Raw genomic sequence first — 27,237 nt, forward strand, 5'->3', positions numbered from 1 at the left:
TATTTCCTATTTCACTAAAGCAATATGAGGTTTCTCTATTCCTTGGGTTCAGTTAGCTAATGCTAAACTCTGGGGATTTCTGACACCATCTCTAAGGGATTCACTATCAGTCTTTCATCTCAGACAGCAGCATGTAAAAAGGTAAAGTCACTTTCAGACAAGAGGTGTTTACTGGGGGACAGGCGGAGTTAAATTTATAACGTTGGAACTTAAAATTGCTTTAAGAAATTAACCGAATTGAAGTAGGGAGGAAACCCCCCAAAATGCTTTCTCTGCTAAAAGAAAGCAAGGGAAGAAAAGGGAAAGGGAAGAAAAAAGAAGACCTTTCCCAAAGAATTTAGATCTCGGCTTGACCCACTCCCCGCATTTTCCTCTTCTCTCTCCGAGAAGAAACTCCCGAAGGCTCCCTAGCTGGGCCTCCAACAGGTCGAGAAAAAGAGAGTTTGTCCTGGGAGTGCTAGGGGAAACCGTGGCTCCGAACTCTCTTGAATACTTCAGTTTGGTTTTTTGAGCCTCCTCTTCCTCCCCCCTTCCCCCTCCCCCCCCCAAGTCCCCAGGACCTATTCGGAAAACAAAAACTGTGCGCCTAAAATACTTCCGAATTCGTTTTCTTATGATAAAAAAGTTTGGGCTCTTTTAAAGAAAGGTACGCTGTAATAAGAAGGAGATTTCTATTTAATTTTTGAAGATTTTTCATAGTAAAGGTGATGATGAGGAGGACAGTGAGCATTAAACCATAGAAGATTTAAAGCAAAATAACTAATGAAATGCAGGGACTGTCAGCTCTAAATATTTAGTTTAGATAATTCTGTTAAGTCGAGGGGGCAAGTGGAGACGTAACTCAATAACTATAATTTAAAGATACTTAGCAAATCCGACAATATTCTTTGAGTCCTAAGTTCCAAGGTCTTTATTGAGGCATCTAAAGCACTTAACTGAATTAAAAAGAAACGGTTTTGAACTTGGGGTTTGGAGAAATTTCATTTTTCGAACCTAATATTGCACTAAATTTAGGTTCCCCCTTTTCATCTCACCTCCTCAATTTAAGTGGGATACGGGGTGACAAGGGTTAATAACAAGGCTAACTAAGGAGAGACAAATAGGCCCAAGTTCTTGCCCCCTAGCCTCAGTATCTCTCAGTTTCTTATTGGACAGTAGCTTTGGGGTTTCTCCTGTTCCGTCTTCCCCTATTGGTTGGGGGCTTGTCTTTTTTTTTCCCCCTTTCTTTCTCCCTTCCCCCTCCCTTTCCCTCGCGCCTTTGACTGGCACACACAGCCCAGCCCCAGCTCTTCGGGAAAGGGAGGAATTAAAAAAAAAAGTTTCCCAGAAGTTTGGATCAGCGGAAAGACGAAGAGAGGAGGAGAGAGAAAAAGAGAAAGAGAAAGAGAGAGGGAGGGAGAGAGGGGAGGAGAGAAAGAGAGGGAGGGAAAGAGGGGGAGGAGAGAGTCAAGGGGAAGAGAAAGAGAGAGAGAGAGAGAGAGAGAGAGAGAGAGAGAGAGAGAGAGAGAGAGAGAGAGAGAGAGAGAGAATTTAAAAAAAGATGAAATCCAGTCCGAACAGCCTTTGAGCCTGGCCGGGAGGGGGGGTGTGGTGGGGGGGGAGAGCGAGGCAGGGGTGGGGACACCAGCCAGCACCGCTCAGCTGTCCCGGAGCCTCCACTACTGCAGCCGCTGCCGCCGCCTCCGCTCCGCCGGGGTCCAGCGCCACAGCCTCTTGCCCAAGCTCATGTAGCAATACTGTTCCCGCTACGGGCCCAGGTTCCTAATTGCCGGCGGCAGCGGGGGACGCTTTCCGGAGTCGGAGGCCGAGTGAGTGGGGTGGCAGTGCTGGGCTGTGGGGGGGTGGGGGGAGGGGGAGAGAGGACTCTGAGAAGCCACCACCTCCGCCAGAGCCGAGACCCACTGCCGCAGCTGCTGCAGCTCTAGTCACCCGCCGTTGCCGCTGCCTCTTCCCGGCTGAGGCTCCGCCGGTCGCTCAGTCTAAGCGCACGATTTGGAGCCGGCTACGGGTGGGCTGGCTGTCCAGGGCGCAGGGCGGCTAAGATGAGTGAAAGGAGAAGATCTGCAGTCGCCTTGAGCTCCCGAGCACATGCTTTCTCCGTAGAAGCCCTGATTGGGACAAATAAAAAGCGCAAACTCCGAGACTGGGAGGAAAAGGGTTTGGATCTGTCCATGGAGTCCTTGAGCCCCGCGGGACCGCTTGGAGACGGCGAGGACGCGGCTCACTGCCTGGAGCCCCACCCCGGTGAGTACGGCGTGCGTAGCAGGCGGTGCCGGCACAGGGGGCAGAATGTAAACCCGGGAAGGTGGTGGGCTGGCCTTTCCTTTTTTCTCTTTTACTTTGTCCTCCTCCCCCTTGCTTTACTTTTTATTTTCTTCTTTCACTATTTCTTCTGCAGTTCTTTAAAAAGAAAAAGTTTTGTTTTCTTTAGAACCATCCATTCATCCCTCCCAACTTTTATTTTTATTTTTAGTTTTTGGCGGGAGATATGTTGTGGTTATTGCTATCCTATCATAAAACTAACACGTAGAAGTGTGTTAATTAAATTGCAAAGGGGGTGCCCTTTCCTGAGGAGTGTACTCCAAATTCTGGGCCAGATAGATCCCGCGATAAATGTGCGAGAGCCTGGGCAGCTGAGAAGGAGCTTCTTTTCTCGTGCGACCCGGTGAACCAGTTCTTCATTCGAAAGAAAACTCCGCTTGTTTTAGGATTCCCCGACTTGCTTTATTCTTAGCTCCATCCCCTCGTCCTTTCTCACCTTTCTGGGGCTAAAGTTGTATGTGCATGTGTGCGTGCGCTTTCCTGACGCTAAGAGATCAAAATTATATTGTGACTGTATTTGTGTGTAAGTACTTTTTTTATATGGAAATTCTTTTCACGTACTTTTATCCTACCTCCTGGATATATTCCCCAGACATTGACATCTATTATCTGAGTAGCCAGAGGCATATAATTAATATATATGACATCTATGTCTGCAAAAGTATTACAAAATTGCCCTCTTGATATGTTTTTGAACAGAATTGTAGAAGGGGGGGGGGAAGCTTATATCTTTCTTGTGCTAAGTGCCAAGATTTCGCCTGTGAAAAACCAGCGTAAGTCGAACAGCTGTTATCAGAAGAAACTCAGACACACGCACACACATAACACATGCAGCCTCTTTTGGTTGTTTGAGAACATATCCAGCGCTTCTAAAGCATTTCTGGAAATTCTCATGGACCTGGGCGGGGGGAGGGGGAGATGACACACGGGAAAATTGGGAAGGGGGAAAGGAGAGTCCGAGAGACCCCAAACTGTCAATTTCCAGAGGGCAAGAACAGCGGGAAGAAATAGAAAATCTTATTTCTCGTAACAGCCCGGCCCAGGGAAGATTCGGAGAAGGGGGCAGCTGTCTGCTACATTTTTTTAAAAAGCAGTGACAGTTCAATTTCCATGGCCATGAGACTAATAATAATGCGATTAAAGGGTGGACTTCAGAGACAGGATTTTATGAATTCTTCGTGTTTTTGTGGCAAGATACGGTATTTGGCTTTAGTGTTGGAGAATTATTTTTATTAGACGGTGAAAAGAAAATTAAAAGGAGATTTATATCGGTGGAATACATCTACGCATTCACGGGCACATGAATTTGGAACACTGGTAATGTGATTTAAGTGTTGCTCCTCTCCCTGGGCAAGTGCTCAAAGTCTTAGAGAATGTTAAGCTCTGGAAATCATATTGAGCCACTCCTTCATTTTACTGATGAGGAAAATGAAACACAAAAGAGGTAAAACGCTTGTCCAAGATCGAACACATTTAGGTAGGTGAGGGGCTTGGAATGCATGCTTTCTGGCACCTAGCGCCGCAACTAGTGAATTCTACTCCGCCATCCTCTTGCCTCTTAACACTTCTGTGAAACCATTTCTGTAGCGTTATTTTAGTACTCCTGCCTCGGAGTAACCAGAGCTCTGGCATGGGTTTCTGACTGTTCCACGTCCCCTTTTATATTCACCCGATTCGAGTTAAAATTACTAAGGGAGTAGGTTAGACAACTGGGAGTCTATTTGCCGTTTCCTTCCCCTGCTTCCCCTCCCCCCCCTTTCTAATAATATTTCTCTTCTGTTCTTCTCAAGAACTCGGTACTGCCGGGTGATCTTCCTCGGCTCGGCTCTTGTGCGGTTTCACTGTTTAAAATGGGGTAAAACGAGTTCTAATCAGAATCACGTTCTTACATTTTTCTTTGCTTCTCAGTTGGAAGATCAAGATCTGGATGTTTGGTGGCCAAGAAGGGAAATAGAGCTAAGAAGGGGAAAATGGAAGCAATCTTTGGGGAAAACGTAAACATTTAAAAAATAAGAGCAGTAGCAAATAGATATATATATGCATGTATGTATATATTTATTTATTTATTCAAGAAAATATTTATCCCTTCATTTTCTTCTCCTTTCATAAAAAAGAAGGTAACTTTTGTAAAGTTCTTCCAATCTGTCAACTTAATTATCTTCCAAGAAAAAAAAAAGAACAATTAAAAGAAACAAGAAACGATTTCTTTTAGGAAAGGTTGGGGAGGCGATTAAAAAAAAAGAAAAAAGAAAGAAATCAATGATAACTCATTCCGCTGCTTTTCCCGAGACTTCTTAGTAGGAAGGAATAAGTTTCCGCGGGAAGACAGTTCCACCCGCCTTTGTGCGTGGGGCGGATAGACAGAAAAGAGAAGTCTCCTTTTAAGGGGAGATCAAGCTTTGTCAGAGGGGGTCCCGAAGTTCGTTGATAGCCCCCGAGAGGGGAGCGGTCCGGGTAAATAACGCAGTTGGGAATCTGGTCCTGGAGAGAACACTAGAGCTGGCACTTGGCTGGATTTGGAGAACGGGAGTTCTTTTACGTTTTCTCCCTTCAGTCGTCTTGACTGCCCATAGCATTTAGAAAAGAAATTACGACCAGGTTTAAAGGGGAAATAAAGGCAAACAAATCAAACAACTGATCTGTGATTTGGAAAGAAAAGATTGCGTTATCGGGTCTCTATCCCAACACTATGTCCTCTTCACTTCCAGCCTTTAGAGGGGAAACTGAATAGAGACTTACACCACCAAAGGTTCTATCAGATCATTCCCAGAGAATGAAATCGAGGGAGGACTGGGCTGGAGGAGCATGGCGAAGATTATTTAGAAGGACAATTGTGTTTGTGTTTATATTTGATTTGGCTTTAGTAAACGACTATAGTGGGATTCTAGAAGTGGGACTAGAACCGCAACTCCTGAGTATCTCATCCAACAACTAGTTTCTTTTCTAACCTTCAATCCCCCCCCCCCCGCATATTTATGTGTATGTACGTATGTGTATATATATTTCTCCTTGATTTCAATCACAATTTGGTTTCATTTAATTGCTCGAAAAGCAAGAGCCTAAAGATAATAATAATAATAATAAATAACAATAACAATAATAATTCTCTCATCCTTCACCCCATAACGCAGACCTCTAACATAGCAAAGCGGGTGGGCAGTGGTGGGAAAAGAATAAAAAGTCGACGGGGCACCCAACACCTATTCTGTCAAGTTTCCAACTAATCAGAATGGAAATAAAGAAAAAAGCTCAGGGTCACAACCTTGGACCTTGAAACCTTCAGTGAACTTCGATGGGGCAAGAAAGCATTTCTAACATTTAAGGCTCGCGCACGTGTGTCCCAGTTCAAGAGGCAAAGTTCCCCAGGATTTGGGAGAACCAGACCCTAGGGCCCTGGGAAAGAAGGGTCAAGTACCGTTGTCCCAATTGTGCCACCCGCCTGGCTTTCTCTCCCCCCCCCCCCTCGCTTCTATCCTTCCCTGCCCCCAAACCTGCAGTTGCAGAGCGCCCAGGGCCTCTCAAGTTGCGGCCTTGAAAAGACCTTCCCGGAATCTGACAGTCTCTACTTTCCAATCCCAGTCTATGTTCTAACTTGAGATCCCATCAGGTTTCCCCAGCTAACTTTCGAGATTTTCCTGTCAAAAGCCGCACTAAAATAACTTCGACTTTCTCGGCTCGGGCTTGTAGCCACGGGCAGAGAGCGCTTCGAGACGTAAGACTCCTAGAAGGCCTTCCGGAGCGCTTTGGTGCCGGTTCTCAAAGCGACTTAAAAGCCTGCTCCGCTGGGCCAGCTGGAGAAACGTCGCTGTTCTGCAGAGTTCCTGGGGCTCCCGAAAGCGGGCAGCACAGTGGTGAGAGACCCCCAGGATGTACTAAAGCGTTGAGCTGAACTGCCTGGGGCTACGTCTGCCCGTGAGATCAATCTTGACGCCAGACTTGATGCTGATTTAGGAAATCATTTTAACCAGGGCAGGCTTTTAATTCTATCCCCTTAGCGCAATCAACTCCCCCCAACTAAGGGGAGAAATCAAAAGGAGGGTTTTTTTTCCCCCTTCTTCTTCTTTTATTTATTTATTTATTTTTTTGGTGGGGAGATGATGTTTGAGTAGCGGAGAAAATATTAACTAGATTTCTGTGTGGTTATAGATCTGTGAATGTGTGTGCGCCTAAGCGCTTGAAACCGGGCAAGGAGAGCATGTAAATAAGAATATCAGCCACAGCGAGAAAGACCAATAATATTGCTGAGTAGAGTACATTCTTCCTTATAGCTTTGTAACTCAGCCTGAAGAGCTCAAAGAGGCTCAGGGATCTCTTCACAATTCTCCTTCCTTCCCAAGAGATACGATTACCCGGGTTTTCCAGATGTTACCGACTCTGTGTGGGTTAGAATATTGTACGGTCTCTACAGGCTTGACTGCGCCAGTCAATCCGGAGTGGGGTGTAGAGTTTTGGCTTAGATTTAATCCTTTGGGGAGAGAAGAGAGTATTCTTGGGTGAAACTTTTTACATGTGTGACCAGCCCGGACACAGAGAAAAACACGCATCTGGCTTCCTTGCTATTTTGAAATGTGGGTACCTAGGTTCTTTGTAAGTGCCCTCCATGAAGGAGAGAACCCGGTCTTCCGGAGGGAGGTCTGAAATTGTCATCGGCTAATCTTGACTCTCTAAGAGGGTGTTTGTTAGTTCCCTCGTTCATAGTGATGAGATATTTTCTCTGGGGATTGTCAGACAAATTTACAAATGTGAAAAAAAAAATCGCAGGGTGGTGTTTTGCTCTGTGTAGCAACAGCAGTGAATGTGTCACAGAAGAAATAATAACTGCATGATACCATCCGCACTTTGTAAAGATTATTGTCAAGTAAAAACTACTGGGCCCAGCAAATTAAGTGTTATCAAGTCTTATAAGCAAACGCTACTGGTAAAATGGCAACGCCGATACCACCAGGAGAAATAACCTTTTAAATTTCAAGGGCGGTTTAGAGCCTATGGGAGGAATAGGGAGGCTTTGTAGAATCCCCCTGTTTTTTATTTTTGTTTTTTACTTTTTTACCTGATAACATTTCTAAAGAACGATGTGATTAGTTTTTTTTTTTTTAATGATAATGTCCAGTTATAGCTTCTCAAATATGATCTCTCTTCCCTTTCCCCCTCCCAGACTTTGTGTATAAAGGGCAAGGGTGCACACATGTTTAGCAGAAGGTTTTCCATTTCATCAAAGCCTCAGGGCAAATAAATATGCTGCTGCCTGTTGCGTTCTCTTCCTGGGTGCAAGCCTGGACTCTCTTCTCTGCCTTCTCCAAACAGATAACCACTTGATGTAAAAAGAGAACTCACTAGAGATCCTCAAACCGAATATCCAAGTGATACTCAGGTTGATTACTTGGAAGACTTCAGATAAGTAGTTCTTAATGTTCAAAGAGAAATGCAGATTGATTCTTTCCCAAACTCTTCCGCAGAGTCCCCAGATGATGAGGACAGAGTTCCTAGCAGGATGGTCCACAAGCATCCACAGAGCTAGTATTCCTTAGTTTCTCTTAGCCTCACAATGTCAAGTTTCTATTAAGTTAAAATCAGTGAGATGGACAAAAAGAGTTAACTGGAATTTCTAGATGCCCCAAAAGAACTTTTCAAATGATCTTAAAGAGAGTTTTGGAATTCTGAAATAAATGACCAAAACAAAATTAATTTAAATTTATCTTAATTAAAGAAAATATGAAAATCACCCTGAGGAGTGTTTGAGAGCTGCATCTCCAAAAGGACCAGCTGTGTTAAAGAACCTTGCATCTACCAACAAATCAAACTTAAATTCACCGAATAAATAGATAATCTATAAAACTGAAGTGAGTTACTAAATCTCTCCCTCCTCCCCTCAATTGAGGTGTTTTCTCCCTGACTCCCTCTAATTATCTGGATAATTTCCTCCATTTTTCATTTTGCCTGTGTGGACACAAGATTAATGGGGAAAAAATCATTCAGAAATAACTAAGGGCAATTTTTTTTTTAATCAGATAGGAGTGAAATAATTGTACTTTAAAAGCCTTTCCCCCCCCCCCCCCTTTCTATTCAAGATTCTTGAAAGGCTCTTAAAAACAACAACAACAAATCCTTAATGGTGGAAACTTTTCAAGACTACTGTAGTTGTTATCTGTGTTTTGTGAAGTATCTAGTGGAATTAAATAGTACACTGATTATGGAATCTGGCACACCTTGCATTGGAGTGTAGAAATATCCTAAATCTGTTAGCTCTTTCTCTAGGTAGGACAAGATGACAAAAGCCAGTGTTAAAATCTGTATGTTTCACAGAAAATGATAAACAGATTGGCATTTGCTTTTCAATTCTGGAAAGACACTTAGATAATCTACTAAATAATCATTCTGGGCTCTATGTAGTTATTCTTTTCTAACTTCCAAAAGGAACAAAGCAACCTAACAGAAGGGAATTTTTTTTTTTTTAGTGGATTTGTTCATGAGAAGTTTTCATTTTAATTTTTGCTGATTATTTCCCCATAGTAGCAGGTAACTTAGAGAATTTAGATTCAGTTTGAAATAAGCAAAACTGATTTTTTTTTCATTTTTTCTCTGCATTGATCACTTTAACTTGTGTTCTTTCCTCTTCCCTTGCCCTCCCCACCCCAGTTTCCTAGTAAGTTTAAGTTCAGAATTTTATGTGTGCCTGTCTGAGATCATATGGTTAAAGACTGAACCCTAGCTAAAGTCCCAGCAGGGAAGAGCAATTACCAAATTCATGAATGGGGTTCTGTTTACACTTCTATTTAGAAGGATAATTATTTGTTAATTTAAGTAAGACCTTATGCCTTGGTTATAACTATTAGCAGTGATGCCTCAACCCCAGTCCTTCACAGGAAATGTACGAAGTGGGGAATTCAAACACACTTGTAAAATTCAATTACATTTTCATTTTATTCAAAGCAGAAAATTTCACTTAAAACAAACTTAAGAGTTGTAAACAAGCCCTATAATTCATTCTTTACTGCTGAAAAACCCAATGTTTGGTCCAAAGTACTCTATATATATACAACATGATGTATATATAACTATAAATTTGTTATGTTCACTATGATATTCATTCATTCACTTATTCATCAATTCACTACATGTTTATTAGATCATACTGGGTGCTGGGTGGGGGGGGACAGGGGAGATAAAAACTTTAAATAAGATATAAAACATTCTCTGGGCATATTATAGTAATACTCTATATTAATATGGAATAACAGTAGTATAAATAACGTTGGAGAGAGAGAAACAGAATTATAGTTGTTCTATAGTTTTGCTGAACTAGTTTATTAAAAAACAGAGCATGTGAACCTTGAGAGGCCTTTGAGGATGTCACGTCCAGGTTTTTTTTTTTTTTTTTTTTTTTGACAATTGTAGAAAATCCCCAATACTGAAGACTTGCCCCTAGTTTTGTCTTTAGATTGGATCCTGATGTTACAGGATAAAAGACAGAGGAAAATGCAGTTTGAGGGAAGGGTCAGTCCTGTAGTGCAAAATTTCTTTAATTTATTTGATAATGCCATATTCATTCTGAAAAAAATACAGAGGAATTTTACTGTGATTACTAATTTCATATTTTACGTCCCATAAGGAAATTGCATTATTGTAAGGGTCTGGGGAAACAGAATAAGAGGCAGATATGAAAACCATTGATGATTTTTGTTTGTTCATTAAGATAAATGGAATTAAGAAATAATATGAAATGTTCAGAAGAATTTCTCCTCATTTCCTCCTCTTGTGTTGAGCATATTAAGCTTCTCCAAGAATCAGATGAAATGGTGTGAATGAGAACACTTCAACAAGTAGGAATCATTAAGGGATTATTATAATGTAGCTAACAGAAACCATGGGGTTTAAACTTACAGAATTCAAGTGAATTCTATGATATTATTCTCACTATCCCCCTTGTTTCCTGTTTAACACTGTCCCACAATACCGATGTTTATTTTCAAAGCCTTAGACTGGGGCTCATAAAGCCCTGTTTTCACTCTTACCTCCTCCTGTGGCTTACTTGACCCCCGACCTGCCCCCCTTCCCATATGAGGTTCCGAAAACCAACTCTTCCAGCAAATTTCAGATGGGGTTTCACCGTGGAAGGAATTCTGATTTTACCCCCTTCCTGTGAATGGTTCCCTGGAAAAATTAAACAGTTTCAATTACCTTCAGAAGTCAATTAATTGGGCCCAAATCACAGATTATACCTCCCTTTCATCCGTTTGCCTTTGGCTGGGTGTCCTATGTTTCCTAAACACTCTTCTCCAGCAGCTCCTTATCCTGTGCTGGGCTAGTTCATGGAATATTTTTCTTTTTCCCCAGATGGTGGAGAGCAAGAAAGCAAGAGAGGGCCTTAGTAGAACGGTTACCCACAGAAATCTAATTTCTGTTGCCATATTTTAGCTACAGCCTCAAATTTCTGTCTTCATCCTTTTAGTAACTCCTCTCAGCTTCCCATACTCCAGCTTCAGGCAATATATGTGGAGCTGGGGGGTCTTGCTGCACCCTTCAGTTTAAGGCAGATTCCATATGTTCAGAAACCTTGATTGTGGCATTTTAAATAACCAGGGACATTGGAGTGCTACATGAAGGCTGATTCCCCTCATAAGCTCCAGTTACTGTAGCCTGTTGACTATGAGGTAAAGGGATGGGGTTTGAGGAGTGGAGGGGGGGGTATAAAAGAAAACAAAAAAAAATTCCAACAAAAATGCAACTAAGAAGGGGCCCAAGGATCTTACACCTCACGCCCTGAGGGGGATTTGAATTTTGCTTTCATCAGGCCCAGCAAATTTCAGAAGAATCAAATTGACTTCAAACATTAGGAGCAATTAGAAACCAGGAATCCCTCTGCTTGCCGAACTTTTTATCCCTAAACATTTCCAAATGGGTAAATCTAGGGTCAGGAGATAGCTTAGCAATCCTGTTACAGAGGATAGTAATCATTTAGCCTGCTCGAAAAACAAAATGTCATTCAAATTTAATAGTTTTGCTAATGTAGTTAATATTTTTGCTTGCTTAGATATAACTTTATAATAACATGAGCAAACATTTAAATGGCCCAGTGGAATGAGTCATATTGGACACTGTATATTATATAGCCTAGTTCCTGAGGTTGGTATGATAGTACACTTGAGTAAATAATAAACACTCCTACAGAAAAGCTTGATCCAGGATGCTTTGCCTGCTAATCCCCCCAAAATAAATGAATTCATTTTCCTTTTTGGATTTCCCATTCTAATGCATCATCAGGGTGTTGAATTGATTTTAGCTGTGTTAGGTTATGCCAGCAGAGCTCAGTCTCTGGCAGGCTTTAACAAGGTATATGGGCTTTGAGCATGAACTCAGGGACAGATGACTCATCTTTTATCAGAGGATGAACCTAGCTAAATTAGGAGGAGCTCATCGATGAAAAGACAAGTCAGAAGAGAATGATTTTTTTTTCAGTAACTATTACTTGTATTAATAAATTGTGAAGGAGTTACCATCTGTACTGAGATGGTTTGTACTCATGAAATCAGGGATCTTTGAACTATTGAGTATATTTTGAAAATAGACCAAAAAAAGTTGACAGTGTCAAATGAGAACCCTCTTAGTGCCTCAATGTCCACCCTCAAATAATTCTTGACTGATTATCATTCTAAGAAAACAAACCTCTTCAGCCTCTGACTTAGAGATCCTAAATGAAGCCCTTAATTCGGACCAAGCTTTTGCATTTCTCAGTGCCCTAAATCCAATGGCATGACTTCTCAGGGCCTTTGCTTCTGTCTTAGGGGAAAAAAATAATGATGTGAATTTTCTTCTATACTGGAAGTTATAAACAAAAGTAACTATAAGTGTTTATGGAGCACATTCCAAAAAATAGGAATGTTTTCCACAGAAAATAAGCTCTCAGATGGATGGGCAGAGTCAGTTGAAAAGACCATTCAAGAAACCTGCATTTGGATCCTATCTTAGCCACTAAAAGATGCACATTTTATAGATGAAGAAACAAAAGCTCAGAGAATCAATAAATTTATTTGCTCCAGGTTACCCAGTTAATAAATGGCGATGTTCCTTTCACTATATCTACTGTACTATGCATTTAGTCTGTGCAATGCACTGTGTTGGGGATTGGGAGGGACATGTCTTGGAATACAGATGCCCTTTGGTATTTTCAAAAAACAGTCACCTTATCGCTAGTGGAGGAAATCAGAGGAACTGATCTGTATCTTTAATTTCCTAGACAGAGGGAACTCCCTGTAAGGAAATCTATCAATGCAGATGAACAACTACTCTGTATCTCACAGTCTCAGAAAGTTGTTTGAGACACTGCTATGTAGCTAATATGCTTCCACCTTCACACCCCAATTTCTTCTTGTTGTTGAATCATTTATTAGTTTTGGACTCCTCATTATACCATTCGGGGCTATTAGGGGTTTTCTTGGCAGAGATACTGGAGTGTTTTGCCATTTCCTTCTTGTTTTATAGATGAAGAGGCAAACAAGATTAAATGACTTGCCCAAAGTCACATAGTTAGGAAGTATCTGAGGCCACATTTGAATTCAGAAAGAAGAGTCCTCCTGACTTGAAGCCCAGTGCTCTATCCATTTTGATATCTAGCTGCCCAAACCCCCAGTCTTTTACTTTGCAGATAAATTGTGTGGGAAGCAAGACTGCCCTTAAGACTTCTTGCCTCTGAATTCTCTATCTTGCCTCCCGTGGACAAAAATTAATTGGCACAAAATTGGACTTGAATATGACAGAAAGAATTAGTTCCTATATTTCATATCAAACCTGGTAAGCTGAGATCTTGATTTGTAATGTTGTTAGGATGCTAAAAGCATGACTTGGGGACAAGCAAACTTCTTGTCAACAAGATAGATCAGAAGTCTACATAACATTCAAATCCTCTCTTCATTACTACTGAATTTGGGGTGATGTCAGAGCCAATCACTATAAAGGAAGACGGGTCCAACCAGCATGTAGGAGTGATTCCTCATGTTTCTATCTCGTGAGAGTCTAATTTCTTATGGATTCCTGCAGCTAAATCTGAAACCCAATAGTGCACTTATTCTTAAACCCTTGCCATGCTTCCTTGCTTTTATGAACAAACAACAGAGTACTTAAATTCTAGTTGCAATTGCATACTTTTATTGGTATGCGGCCAAATGGTAAAATTTTGTAATATCTTAGTGAGCCCTATTACAACATATTACAACACATTGGACTTACTGGCATCACTGGCATCATGGTGTACTGGAAAGAACACTGGAATTAGGAGACCTGGACTTGAGCCTCATCTGCGTTACTTTAAGTGAATCATTCATTTTTTAAAACTTTAGTTTCCTCGGCTGCAAAATCTAGTTAATAATATGTAACAGAATTCTAGAATATCAAAATGGGAGGGAACTAATGGCAATCTATACAATCCAGCCCTGCACAAGAATCTTTTTTTTTTTTTTTTTAATGACATTTCTGACAAGCCTTTGCTTGGAGAATCCTAGAGAGAGGAAGCTCATTACCTATCTCAGTAGCCTATTTCACTTTGGTATATCTCTAATTGTTAGGAAATTTTCCCTTATGTCAAACCAAAATTGGTCGCTTTTTTGTCTCTATTTTTTTTGTGCCTAGTTATGCCCTCTGGGGATAAGCAGAGCAAGTCTTATCCATCTTTCCCATGAGAATCCTTAAAATACTCAGATATCTATCATGCTGCAAATGTTTCTTTTCCAGGGCAAATTCCTCAGTCCCTTCAATTGATTCTTATATAGAATGATCTCAAGTAACTATACCATCCTGGATGGCCTCTTGAGAATGCATTCTGGTTTATCAATATCTTCTCCAAAATATTATACCTAGAACTGCAGAGTGTTTTAGATGTAGTCTCATTAGGACAGAACATAGTGGGATCATTAATTCCCCAATCCTTGATGCTATATTTCAATGAAAACTCATTTTACATTAATTTGTGGCTTCTATATTACACTGTTGATTTTTTAAAATATTTTTTCATTTTCCAGTGAACTGAAATCAACTAACTACTCTCACAAATCTTTCCATCTAGATCAGAACTTCTTATCAGAACTTTTTCCACGTATGACTGCTTTTCACTTTATTATTTTTTTTACATGATCCTGGGTATATAGGGATAAGATAGGTATACGAATCAACCATTGACTGGTAGTAAATCACAGTTTTGTGATCTCCACATTCAGATACAAGACCCCATATGACATCATCAACAGTTTAAAAAGCTGGAGGCTAACTAGGAGTCAGTATGTCACAGAAGAAAAACCAACAACCTAAATTCAAATGTTGGATCTACCTGTTGACACCTATGTAATCCTGGGCAAGTCATTTAATTTTTCTGGCCTTCAGATTTCTCATATGTAAAATGAGAAATTTTGATTAGATGACTTTTAAGATACTTTTCTTATACCTCTGTATCTATGGTACCACCCTACCCCTCCTCTTACATATCTTATCTTTCTTAAGTTGGTTTTTTGAACCCACATAGAAATCTTTATATTTATTCTTTTTAAATGTCATTAAAAAAATTGGCCTGTCAAAATCTCTTTGCACTATCTATATCTTGGGATTGTTGTACAATTAGCTATGATGTATATAATGTGCTTTTTGACAGTAAAAATGCTTTGTCTACCTAAGTTCCTTCCAGATTTAAGTCCTATAACATCAGAACTGTCAATTCTAGATGGGATGTCATTGCCAAAGAGTTCATGATATAGGTACTTGCCTACTGTTGATAAATGTTCTTGTATTTAGATAGGACAGTCCTTGAAAAACATACTTTCTCTTTCTGGGACTTTATTTGAAGCCCTTTCAGCCTTTTTACCTATCAAAAGTTAGACTTTGCTATAATACTTACCTTAGAGATTCTAGGTTCAGTCTATGCCATGATGATTCATTAGCTGAGGGTTTTATTGAAGAAGTGTTATATAAATGTGAATTATTATCTCATTATAAGGATAACTGCTCATAAATTAAAATCAGGAATAAGGTATGGGATTTAGCCATGTAGTATTTTAGGGATGTGTGTGTGGAAATATCTCTGAAAACACTTTTAAATTTATCTGCATTTTCACCATCACTTACTTCAATTCAGACAATTCATTCAATTCAGACAATTAAATTCAGTCAACAACAACAATAACAAAGCTCAAACAAAAGATCCAAGCCTTGATTTGTAGAGCTTATTGGTTTTTAAAGAAGTAAACACGCACACTGAATATTGTATAATAATTTCTGCATAAGTTGGTTCCAGCATATTCTGAGAAATTATGGACCCTTTCCCAAGTCAACAGATGAAATGCTTTTAAATGTGTAAAATTAAATACATAAGATCACAAAGGAAAATTATATTGAAACATAGGTATCAAATTATTAAAAGCTTCCAGGGGCTTTGAAATTTTAGTTTAAGTAATCCTGATCCTCTGGAATATCCATAACCAGAGAGTATCTTGATGGCACCAAATACCTTTTCTGAGGCGTATTTACTACGTGATCCAGAGCAAGTCATTTAGGTTCTCTGAGACTCAGGTTCATCATTTACAAAATAAAATATTTCTCACAGAGACTTTAAAGGAGTTTGGGAAGAATTAAGAGTGTTCTTTGTAGGGTTTCAGATCCCACTTGGTGTTCAAATGCAGTAGCACAAGCAGAAGTGTTGTGTTTTGGCTAAATCATTTTTGAACTGAAATAATTGATATCTCTTCTATCCTGTTTTTAAGGTTCTTAACAAATAGCCAAGAAGTTTACATGTAATGAAAGAGATGATACACTCTTAGAAAAGTCTCAGATATTTTGATGACTTGGACGTTAAGAAAGTTCCACTTTGGAACCTTTTTTTTTTTTTTTTTTTTTTTTTTAAGGTGATAAAACCATGACATGTCTGAACTCAATTTGTTTTGGGGCAGAGGATGAACCAGGCAGCAAGTGGGTGTTAATAGGTTTTGGTAAGGAAGGATAGACACAAACAACTTGACATAAAGGAGAGAACGTAAAAGGACCAAATTAAGTGAAGATGGACCTAAAAGGGCTGTCAAAGAAAAAAACCTCATGGGGAAAGCTTTTGAGAGCAATAGAAGAAACTCAGACAATCTCAAAGAGTAGTAACCCATTATATTTGAACTGCTAAATTACCGATACTTTGACTTTCTGAAGCCTTTCCTCTCTGAAGTCAGTTCTTCAGAAAACAAAGAGGTTCCCAAAATAAGGGCAATTGCTTAAGACTTTCGTTCTCATGCTCCACATTGGATTTCTGTCATTTCCTGGCAGCAAGGCAGGGAAGGTGGCGTCTCTAGGGAGGAAGGAAATCATAACTCCTTGTTGGAGCCAAGCCAGGTGCCCATCTCCCACAGAACAATCCAGTAGAGAAGTGGAGGGCTGACCCTTAGCTACTCAGGCTCAATTATTGAATTCTCAATACCAACTGACTCCTGTTCCTTTCATACACTATGCTGTGGTACCTTATATGTCATCTCCAAATCACATATTTCTGGACTGGGAATTTCATGCAAGGGGCATTTAATTCAGAGGACTTGTATTCAAATTTGGGCTCTGCTGCTGCAAATCTGTGTGCCCCTGAACATATCATTTCATCTCTTTGGGCCTCAGTTTTCCCAACTGTGAAATGAGATTTAGATGATTTCAAATGTTCTAAATGAATGATCCTATGATCTTATGACTTAACCACTTCTTTTAAGCCTCTTCTCATTTTCCCAAGACTTAATCTCTCATCTTTTCTGTGAATGACTCTTTTTCTGATATTCAGGTTCAAAGGAGCCTCAGGTTGGCAGGCAGTATGCTGAAATGAAAGACCCCGGACCGAGAAATCAGACTCCTGGGTCCTAAACCTGGTTCTGTGTGATCTTGGGCAAGTAGGTCTTTTAACTATATAACTATTAATGTTCTTATCTATAAAAGAGGGAGATTGTTCTCATAATTGAAGGGTGAGGAGAATAGGGGAAACTTCACCCCAGGACCTGCATTCCCAGAGAAGGGCAGTGTACCTTTGTGACTTACTTCTTATGTCCCTTTCTTGTTCTATAGTTAAAATTTGAATTTAGGAAGATAGAAGCCTTTTGTCTGTTGTTTCATAATATCAAAGAGTCTATATATGAAATGTTTAATTATTCTCTTGTTTGGTAGCAACATAGAGAAAAATAAAGGAATATTGAATGTCTCTTTCCATCCTTCCTTAGGGTACGTAGTAATGTAAGGAAGCATAAGAAGCCTCTTTTTTTGTCAATATTACTGGCTAATTAAGCTCTCAATCAGGTTCAGGATTCCTCAGTAATTGTTTTAATAGAATCACTTCTATCTTGATTATGATTGACATCACAACCAATCAATGAAAGGAGCACAGTAATGCTGAAAGAACAGGGTCTTCATCCACCTTGTTTTCCCCTCACCTGATAATGACAAAGAAACAGATTACAGGCAAACAATTTGAGGATGTAGAATGTTTCCTGGTATAATAAATTAATCCTGGTATAGGACTAATGGTACAAACTACTGAGTCCTTAGTTTGCTACTTAGCTACTCCTTTGCTACTGTGTAAATATTGGGAGGATAGAGAGAGTAGGGGAAACTTCCTCAGCATCTGGATATTCTCAAATGAGGGAAGTGCCCTAAAATGGCCCACTTTGGTTTTGCCTATTATACCTATTAAGGAAAGACTTCAGGGTAAAAAGAGTTTGAGAAGTCTGAATTTTATAAATTATTTTCTTGAATTTGGAGTGACTATACGTTCCTATATCTCCTCTGCAATTCTGTATAGAGTCTGGCTACTTATTGAATTTGATTTAAAATCTCCCTATCTCAAACCAGAGTCACTTTGAAATTCAGGGGAACCTTAAATAACACTTTCTTCTTCATTCACAATAGAGATTGCTTCTGATGGGTAATTGATTCAAAATGGAATGACTTAAAAACATATCAGTTGCAGCAACAGACAATTCATGCATTATAAGTATGGTTGATTTTTGGAAACTGGAATCCCAGCTGAAATCTCTTTTCCATGGATTGAATTTACACGGGAAGAGTTCCTGATTTACACAGTGGCTTCTCTCTAATGCATAAGGATTAGGAAACAGCCTTGAAGAGTGACAGACAAATATGGCTAGCAGAGCCACAACTTTCAATGTGGGATAGTTGCTTTGATACCAAATTTTTTTTCAGAGCTCTCCAGTCAAAATAGATGACTAGCTCTTTCCCAGTATTCTTCAGCACTCCATTGCCTCTCTGCATTTTTGTGTGATGCAGTGTACAGAGCCTTGGACTTGGATTGGGTAGTGAGGGCGAGGATCTTTAATACTGTATGACTATGGTCAAGTCACTTATCAGCTCAAGTATCAGTCTCATTATCTATAACATGGCATCGACAAGATCAATCTCATAGTATTTATAATTTATATAAAGTGCTTTACAAACCATAAAGGATAATCATCAGTTGTTATTTTTACCTGAATTGAATTCTCTTCTTCCCTCCACTTGTTGAACTGTTTCTTGGTTGTCCCATCCCTAGTGTTTTAATTTCCTCAACTGAAAAGTGATATGTCTTTCCTCCAGTTTTCTAAGATTATTCTATTAAGCTTTTCCTGCTTTTTATATTCTCTTTGGTGTCATGGTTATTTGTGATCTAGTAGACCGTATTCTTCTTCAGAACAGGATTTTTTATTTTCTGTATCCTCAGTATCTAGCATGCTATTTACACATCATACATTAATAAATACTTGAGGAATTTAGGTAAATTGATGCATCACTTGTCATGTTTGTTACCAAAAAATAGTACATTTATTTCCCCAAATTTCTTTTAATGATAACTCATATTCTCTCTCTCTCTCTCTCTCTCTCTCTCTCTCTCTCTCTCTCTCTCTCTCTCTCTCTCTCTCCATTAAAGCCTTTTATTTTCAAAACATATGCATGGATAATTTTTCAGCATTGAACCTTGCAAAAACTTGTGTTCCAAATTTTCCCTTCTTCCCCCTCCCGCTCCATCCTCTAGATGGCAAATAATCTATGTTAAACATGTACAATTCTTGTACACATATTTGTATAATTGTCATGCGGCACAAGAAAAATCAGATGTAAAAGGGAAAAAAAATGGATAACACATTTTCTAGACTGTAAGTTCCATGAAGGCAGAGAATATATCTCTACCCAGTAAGCAATCAATAAATAGTTGTTAATTGAATTTTTCTTCCCTCTCCAGCTCCCATTACCAGATTTTATTATCCTTCTAAAGTATATGTGATTTTTAGTAGGGATCTTGGGTAACTTTTTAAAAATATAATTTTCAAAGTTTGCTCATCCTTTTGTGCTTTCATTTCACTCTCCTTTGATGTACTTAGGATCTGCTCTCTTACTTCAAATCATATCTTTATAGCAAGGACTTGCAAAATGCTCCATCTATGAATTCATGAAAGCTTTCTTTGGGTGTAGCTATTCAATATTGTATATCTCTTGCTTCCTTGTGGCTTTAGTCAAGTCTGTCAAATCACAGACCAAAGACTGGTTCTATTTCAGGACTTGAAAAATAGTGGTAGAAGACTCTAAGAGTGAATGTTTGACTATGTCTCTATTGTAAAGCTAGATTTGCTCTCCTTGCTGACATCACAACCGTGTGGCCAAGTGGAGAATTTGTGACTTGACAGTATGTGATATATACAGAAACACATGGTTTTGGGGGCACATTTATCCATGAAACTCCACTAAAATAAACACATCTTTAAATTTTCAATATGGGGTAGGATTGGAAGCAAAGCAAAAATTTTAAAAGAAAAATTGGGGGACTATTTGTCAAAGGAAATTGACTATAAATAAATTACTGAGTGTGTTGCTGATATAAGTGGTAGAATTAACAGCTTAGGCTATGATTGTATATAAATAATGGAAAACAAATGGAGTCTTGGTCATATGACTTTTGCTACAACATCTTGAGATAGTCCAAGTGCTTCCAGTACACTAGGGAAATCTCCAGCTGCAAAACCACCCTCATCCTGGGAATTATCTACAGCCTGGTACAACTGCATATTACGCAAATTAGACTGTGACATCACAGCAATTTGAGGAATCTCTATGATATTCTGTCTGGGTGGCACGGCAGTGACAAAAGAAATCAGGAGACCGTTTCTCCTGAGACAGGCCAGTTCTGGGTATTGCACCAATTCACACGTAGGAAGCAGAGCTCAGGGAGGAATGGGGAGGTAATGTGTTGTGTGGAAGAAAACTGAGTGTAATGGTTTGCCAGCCTGTGTGGGTGAATTGGTTTCGGGTGTTAACATTTGTTTTTTTTCTTCCCCAGGACTTGACTGCATTCTTCTTTTTCTCTGCTTGTCTGGTTTCCTGGCTGAGTTGTTAGGAGCTACACAGCTGTGTAGCTCATTTCGGGGATGTATTGAGAGTGATGTGGCTTGTCTTTCTGTAAGAGAACTTTTTTTTTTAAGGCATCAACAAAAGTACATACTCCTTTGGACTTTAGAGGAATATTTTGTCTGTAGCCTTATCAACTGAATGGTGATCTGAACCTGAATAGTGACTTGAATGGACCTGAAATTCAGCAACTTGAATTGAATACACAGAAGGCAGTTTTATCCATATTTTAGACTCATAAAATGTCAGTTAGACTGTCAAAGTGTGGAATCTTAGCTTACTTAGTCTATAATTGGGAAGTTGGTAAATTCAGAGGACCCAGAAGGCTTGAGATTCCCATGTTCTCTTCAGAGGATCTTCAGAGAATTTGAGGGCAAAAATAACTTTTAATCCTTCTCTTTGTTTTTTTTCTAGTTACAGACTTCATTTCATTGTGATAATATCCAGAGTATTTATTTAATTTGTGGTTAGAATGTTGGTAAACTCCAAGTACTCAGGGGGTTGAATGAAACTTAGAGGTCTAGGTGTGTTCATCAAGAGAAAGTAGAATTGGAACAACCTCCTCTTCCTGATGCAATTGGCTTGGGGAGACACCAGTGCTTAATGTTCCTTCCAGACTCAGGGCTCAAAATCTGGATTGCACAAAAACCATGGAAATCTTGATGGATACCTGTGGTATAGATCTTGTTTTTTCAGGATTAATGTGGCTCTGATAAAAGATTACAAGTTTCTAGCACCTCAGATCTTTTCAAGTCATGATTTAGGCCTCAGCAATTGCAGCATATCTTTTCCAGGCCAAAAGAAATTATTTAGCACTTACTGCATACCAGGCACTGAGCAATACCAAGAAAGGCAGAAAACAATCTTCAAGAGTCTTATATTCTTATTGGAGAGAAAGCACATTAAGAAAAAAGGACAGAAGGAAGGAAAGAAAAAAGGAAGGAAGGAAAGCATTTATTAATCACCTACTATGTGCCAAGACTCAAAATCTGGTATCTTTGCACACATACATATAAAAAAACCGTGGAAGTCTTGATGGGTCCCTGTGATACAAATCTTGTTTTTTTCAGGATTAATGTGGCTCTGATAAGGGATTACAAACTTCTAGCACTTAAGATCCTCTCAAATCATGATTTGGGCCTTAGCAATTATAACATAGCTTTTCTAAACCTCCTTCCCTAATTCAGTAAGCCCTTTGCAAGTCTACCTACATGAAAGCTGGCTGGGTTGAAAGTCCTAGGAATGAGAATAAGCACCAGCTTTAGGCACTGTACTTAGTTGTCAGCTAAAAAGCAATTATTTAGCAATTACTGTATTCCAGGCACTGAGCAATACTAAGAAAAGCAAAAAACAGTCCTTGAGAGTCTTACATTCTTATTGGAGAGAAAGCACATCAATAAAGAAGGACAGAAGGAAGGAAAGAAAACAGAAAGGAAGAGAAACATTTATTAATCACCTACTATGTGCCAGGTACTTTACAAATATTTTCTCATTTGATTTTCCCAAGAACCCTGGAAGGTAGTTGATATTGTGAGTAAATGTGGAAATATATCTAATATGACTGTACATGTATTATCTACATCAGATTGCCAGTTTGGGAGGGAGGAGGAATGGTAGGGAGGGAAGAAAACATGGAAATCAAAATATGATCCTTAACTTATAGTTGAAGGAACTGAGGCAGATAAAAAATAAGGTATTTGCCAGAATTATATAAATAGTAAGTGCCCAAGGCTTAATTTGAATCAGGTCATTCTGAATCCCTGTGTAGGATCTTCTCATTGTACTTCCTAGTTGTATACCTACAGCTGTATGCATACCACATACACACACACATACCTCTTAGCAATATATATATATGTATATATTAGAATACCCACATATGTGTAAAGTAATATTATATACATATAATATAATAATACACAAAATATAATATTGTATATAACATGATAATGTGTATTTATATATGTAATATAAAAGGAACATTATCTCCAAGGGAAAGCCATGAGAGTGGGAAGGGAAGGAGGAATAAGAAAAGTTTCCTGTGGAAAGTGGGATTGAGTGAAACCTTAAAAGTTAAAAAAAAAAGTTAAGCCTTAAAAGAAACCAGAATACAGAGCCTAGGAGGGAGAGTGTTCCAGGCCTGGAGGATGGCCAGTGAATAGGCAAGGACTTGGGAGATGCAGTGTCCTATATGAAGACTCCATATGGGTTGTTGGTGGTTTGATACCAGAGACCCTAAATTCTCATGACCTTCAGTCTTGTAGACAATTTGCTTTGTAAGTTCAAGTGAATCCTTTGGCCCAGGGGCAGCCAGATACTCAGTGGATAGAGTACTGGACCTGAGTTCAAATATGACCTCAGACACTTAACACGGACTAGCTGTGTGAGCCCCAATTACCTCCACCCCCCAAAAATCATTTGCCTCAATCATACTTGTTTCCCTTCTGTAAATAGGGTTAAAACTTTTGGCTTCTCCAATGCTATTGCAAAGGAATGTGGGGAAAATATTTTTGCTGAGAGAAAGTACTTTCTGTGATGTGTAAAGAGGCTTCAATTTTGCTTTCTAGGAGCCTCCTCCTGAGCAGGCCTCCCAATTTTAGAAAGTGTCATTAGTTAGTGAGGGAAATGTCCCAGAGCAGAGCTGCTCCAGTCATTCCTATTAGTCTCTAGCCTTATTTCTCTGGCAGTCTTTGCTTCCTGCCCAGCAAGGGAGAAAAAGAAATGGAATAAAAAGGGAATCTGAAAATCCCTGGTGTTAGACAGAAGTGCAAAAAATATCCTTAAATGAAAGACAGATTGCATATGTTTGCCTGAGAAAGCACTGTTGTATTGGGCAAAAGCAGGGGATAGGAAATTCTTCGTGTGTGTGTGTGTGTGTGTGTGTGTGTGTGTGTGTGTGTGTGTGAAGTAATGGAAGCCTGGTGCTACTGAGAGGGCCTGGGACACCATGAAGACCCAGCCGATGAAGGGCTATAGAAAGTGTCAGGAGGAAAAAGAAATAAACCAGTGACTTTGAAACACTCAAGTGATCTTTTTGCAAAAGGGAGAAAGGCAAGGATGAGAGGAAGGGGAAGAGAGAAGAGAAAGACACACAGAAAGACATTAAGATAGACAAGTATATACAGAGACAGAAATAAGCAAATAGATACAGATACAAACAGAAACAGAGCAAAAAGAGAAAGAAATAGATAGAGACAGAGATCAGAGACAAATAGAGGGATACAGCCAGAAACATAGTCACAAACAGAAAGACCAAAAGAGACAAAGGCACATATACAGAGAGAGAATGGAAAGAGGAAAGTAAGAAGAAAGGAGAGAAAGAGAGAGAGATGAAAAGAGTGAAAGAGATGGAAAGAAAGGAAAGACAGAGACAGAGAGATGGAGAGAGATAGAGAGACAGACAGAAAAAGAGAGGGAGAGAGAGAAAGAAACAGAGAGACAGACAGAGAGACAGACAGAGACAGAGAGCAAGAGAGAAAGAAAGAGAAAAAGAGAGAGAGTGAGAGAGAGAGAGAGAGAGAGAGAGAGAGAGAGAGAGAGAGAGAAGGAGGGAGAGAGAGATATTTGTTAACTTGGCTGTAAAAGTTTGAATGCTTTCTTGGACCTGATTCAAGTCAGAGAGGGACATAAGGAGTTTGGTGCTCCTCACCTCTATCTTGTTATTTCCTTTGTGGGTTCTGTTAAGTGTCTAACCATTCTCAGGATCTAATCTGAAGTTAGGGTCTCCATATTTATATGTGTTTGAGCCACAAGTTCTTAACCTTGAAGTCCCACAGATCCCCCAAGGAGTCTGTGGGTAGATTTTAGGAAGTTTGTTAACTCATATGAGAAAAAAAAATTACATCTTTATTTTCACTAAGTTTTGGTTTCCTTTATAATCCTATGAATTTTATTTTATTTCTTTACCTACATTATTCTGAGTTTCACTAGACTGTTAAAGGGGTTCATGACACACAGAGAAAAGGATCAGAACTTCTGGTGTAAGCCCTGAATCTTAGGTCTTAGACCACCTATGCCCCTGACTAAGGGAGAGTTTAAGGCATTAATGATTCCCCAAACCTCATTACTGTGCAATGGAAAGAGAGTCAGATTTAGAGTGGGGTGACTTGGACTCAAATTTCAATTCTGACACTATTTTTAATTTGGAGCAAGGCACTTCCCACTTCTCCAGCCTTCAGTTTCCTTGTTTGTGAAATGGCAAGAGAAGGACTAGATAACTTCTAAAGTCCCTTCTGGTTTTAACTGCATGACCTTCTGATTCCAATGGTATATAAAGACAGAGGAGATTCGCTCTGTGAAAACAGGATATATGAAGCCTATCAGTTCTCCAATGAGTGACTTAAGTTCTGAAGATGAAAGAAAATGACTTTTTGATGTCACCCAGATCTTTGTGGATGAGTACATCAGTGTATTCCAGTCCTATCTTCTTTCAGGTGAATATTCCTGAGTCTTCATCATACCTAATATAATCATTTAACAAAAAATGGGAAAAAAAGAGAAAGAACCTTGTAAGCTGGAAGAAGAAATGGTCCACAGTGTGATTCCATCAGAGTGGAACAAGGCTGCCCATTGTCTTGTCCTCTGGCATGAGTAAATTTTCCTAGGTTCCTAATTATGGGGCTTAACTTCTAGAAGAGCTGGTGAGAAACAGATGAATAATCATCTCCCTACAAAAGGCATTCCTCAGAGTATACTTTGGATACTTCATAGACAGTATCTCCTGGAGGGCCAGATGGAAATCTCTTTGAGGTTCCTGAGATTTACTGTTAACTGTAACTAGAACTTGTTACTCATCTTACGTTAGTATAGTTGGCATTTTTTCTGTTAATTTCTGATACTTTGTACCCTACCTAGGAAATGAGCAACAAGACATTTTATTTTCTTTTGAAAATAGACTTGTGAGTAATACAAAAAGATCTCTACTATATGCTAGTATATCTTAACGATTATAAGAAGATTGTGGACTGGATTGTTGGTATATTTGGCTGTGAGAGAATTAGCTGCACTTTGCTGCCTTCAGCAGAAAACCTTATTCTCTCTCGAGTAAAGATTTTTGGGTTAAGAAAGAGAATATATGGCAGGTGGTTTAGGCCAGGTCCCTAGAACATAGGTTCCATTTAGGAACTCTTTCAGAGGTAGTGCTCAGAGCTAGAAGACAGTTTTACATCTGGTGGATTGTGTTTATTTCTAGCACACAATTTGCAAACCAAAACATGTAGAGAGCAGGGTAATTAGAATGTCAATGAGTTTAAAACTTGCATTATATAAGAAAGAAGAAATTAAAATTATAGAGAGAAACTGATGGCAAAGTATAATATATGTGTCTTGGAATATTTGAAAGATGGTCATGTTATATAGACAGTCATTCTTTTAGTCTTTATTTGTTAGCAGAATGTATTTTTTGGGGTGGGTGAGGTTTGGAATAGATGATCACTGGGAAGGCATTAGAATCGAAAAGAGCTTGATTCTCTCCCTCTCTCTCTCCCCCTCCTTCTTTCCCTTTTTCTCTCCCTCTCTCTTTTCCCCCTTTTCCCTCTCGCCTCCTTTCTTAGGTATCTAAAGTTTAGGATTTGAGAACTCATGTGTACACCGATTTGTCAGTTACTGGGTAATCTCCTTTCCTATTCTAGTAGGTACTTAATGTTGTGGTTCATCTTTGTACTAGAAGAGGACCAAGGACCTCACAATGTTGGGACAAGGGTATAGTGTATCCTATAGTGGCTGACCTAACCAGTACAAGCTTGGAAGGCTCTACTACAAATTAGACACAAGTAGTCCACTTGAACATTTAGAATAGAGATGTCTCTAGTTTTGTACATCTCACATTTCCTTTGGGCTACTGTGCTTTCTTGGATGCCGACTCATGGTGGATAGTTCTGTGTCAGCGTTTCCCATGTCTCACTATCGATATTAAAATTCTTCAGAGATCTTGAGAGTGTCCTTGTACGTCTTCTTCTGATCTCTATGTAAACATTTGCCTTATACAAATTCTCCATAAAATTAGTCTTTCAGTTAAATGTACATTTGGCCTTTGGGCTATATGGCCAGCTCATCAGAGTTATGCTTCCTGTAATAAAATTTGACAGTTGCTATTAATAACATCAACAACATTAATCATATCAACTTAATTATTAACAATAATTAACAACATAATTAATTATAATATAATATAAATAATAATTGTTATATATTATATGTGTAATATAATATATGATAAGTATTAATAATTAATAATATAATTAATTGGTAATAATTAATAACATAAATAACTGGCCAGTGATTCTTCACATACAACTTGCCTTTTTATTGTACTTCATATATAATAACCCCTCTCTTGTCATATTATTGGCTGTTTCCTATGCTTAGAGAACTCCTTCTTAATCTTCACTTCTTAGAATCCCTAGTTTCCATAAAGGCTCATCTCAAGTACCACTGAACCCTCTCTTGACTCTACAAACTGATATATAGTGGCTATATTACTCTGGATAAGTCACCTAACTTGTTTAGCATTCTAACACTAAATTGAAGAGA

At 39.1% G+C, this 27,237-nt stretch overlaps 1 protein-coding gene across 3 annotated transcripts in view; it reads left to right on the forward strand.

Moving 5' to 3' along the window:
* The first annotated feature begins 1,585 nt into the window (after positions 1 to 1,585).
* The window catches only part of TBX15 (T-box transcription factor 15), a 142,170-nt gene continuing 116,518 nt past the window's right edge, over positions 1,586 to 27,237 (forward strand). The window contains exon 1 of one of the 3 annotated variants that reach the window (XM_051992890.1): positions 1,586 to 2,244. In XM_051992890.1, coding sequence (XP_051848850.1) covers positions 2,043 to 2,244 — 202 coding nt within the window. In that variant the 5' untranslated portion in view covers positions 1,586 to 2,042. Of the gene's footprint in view, positions 2,245 to 3,256; positions 3,800 to 27,237 lie in introns of those variants that run through there. The other 2 variants (XM_051992891.1, XM_051992892.1) reach the window with 2 other exon arrangements.

Source organism: Antechinus flavipes, chromosome 4 (genome assembly GCF_016432865.1).
Source record: "Antechinus flavipes isolate AdamAnt ecotype Samford, QLD, Australia chromosome 4, AdamAnt_v2, whole genome shotgun sequence".
In the NCBI taxonomy this organism is placed as follows: domain Eukaryota; kingdom Metazoa; phylum Chordata; class Mammalia; order Dasyuromorphia; family Dasyuridae; genus Antechinus; species Antechinus flavipes.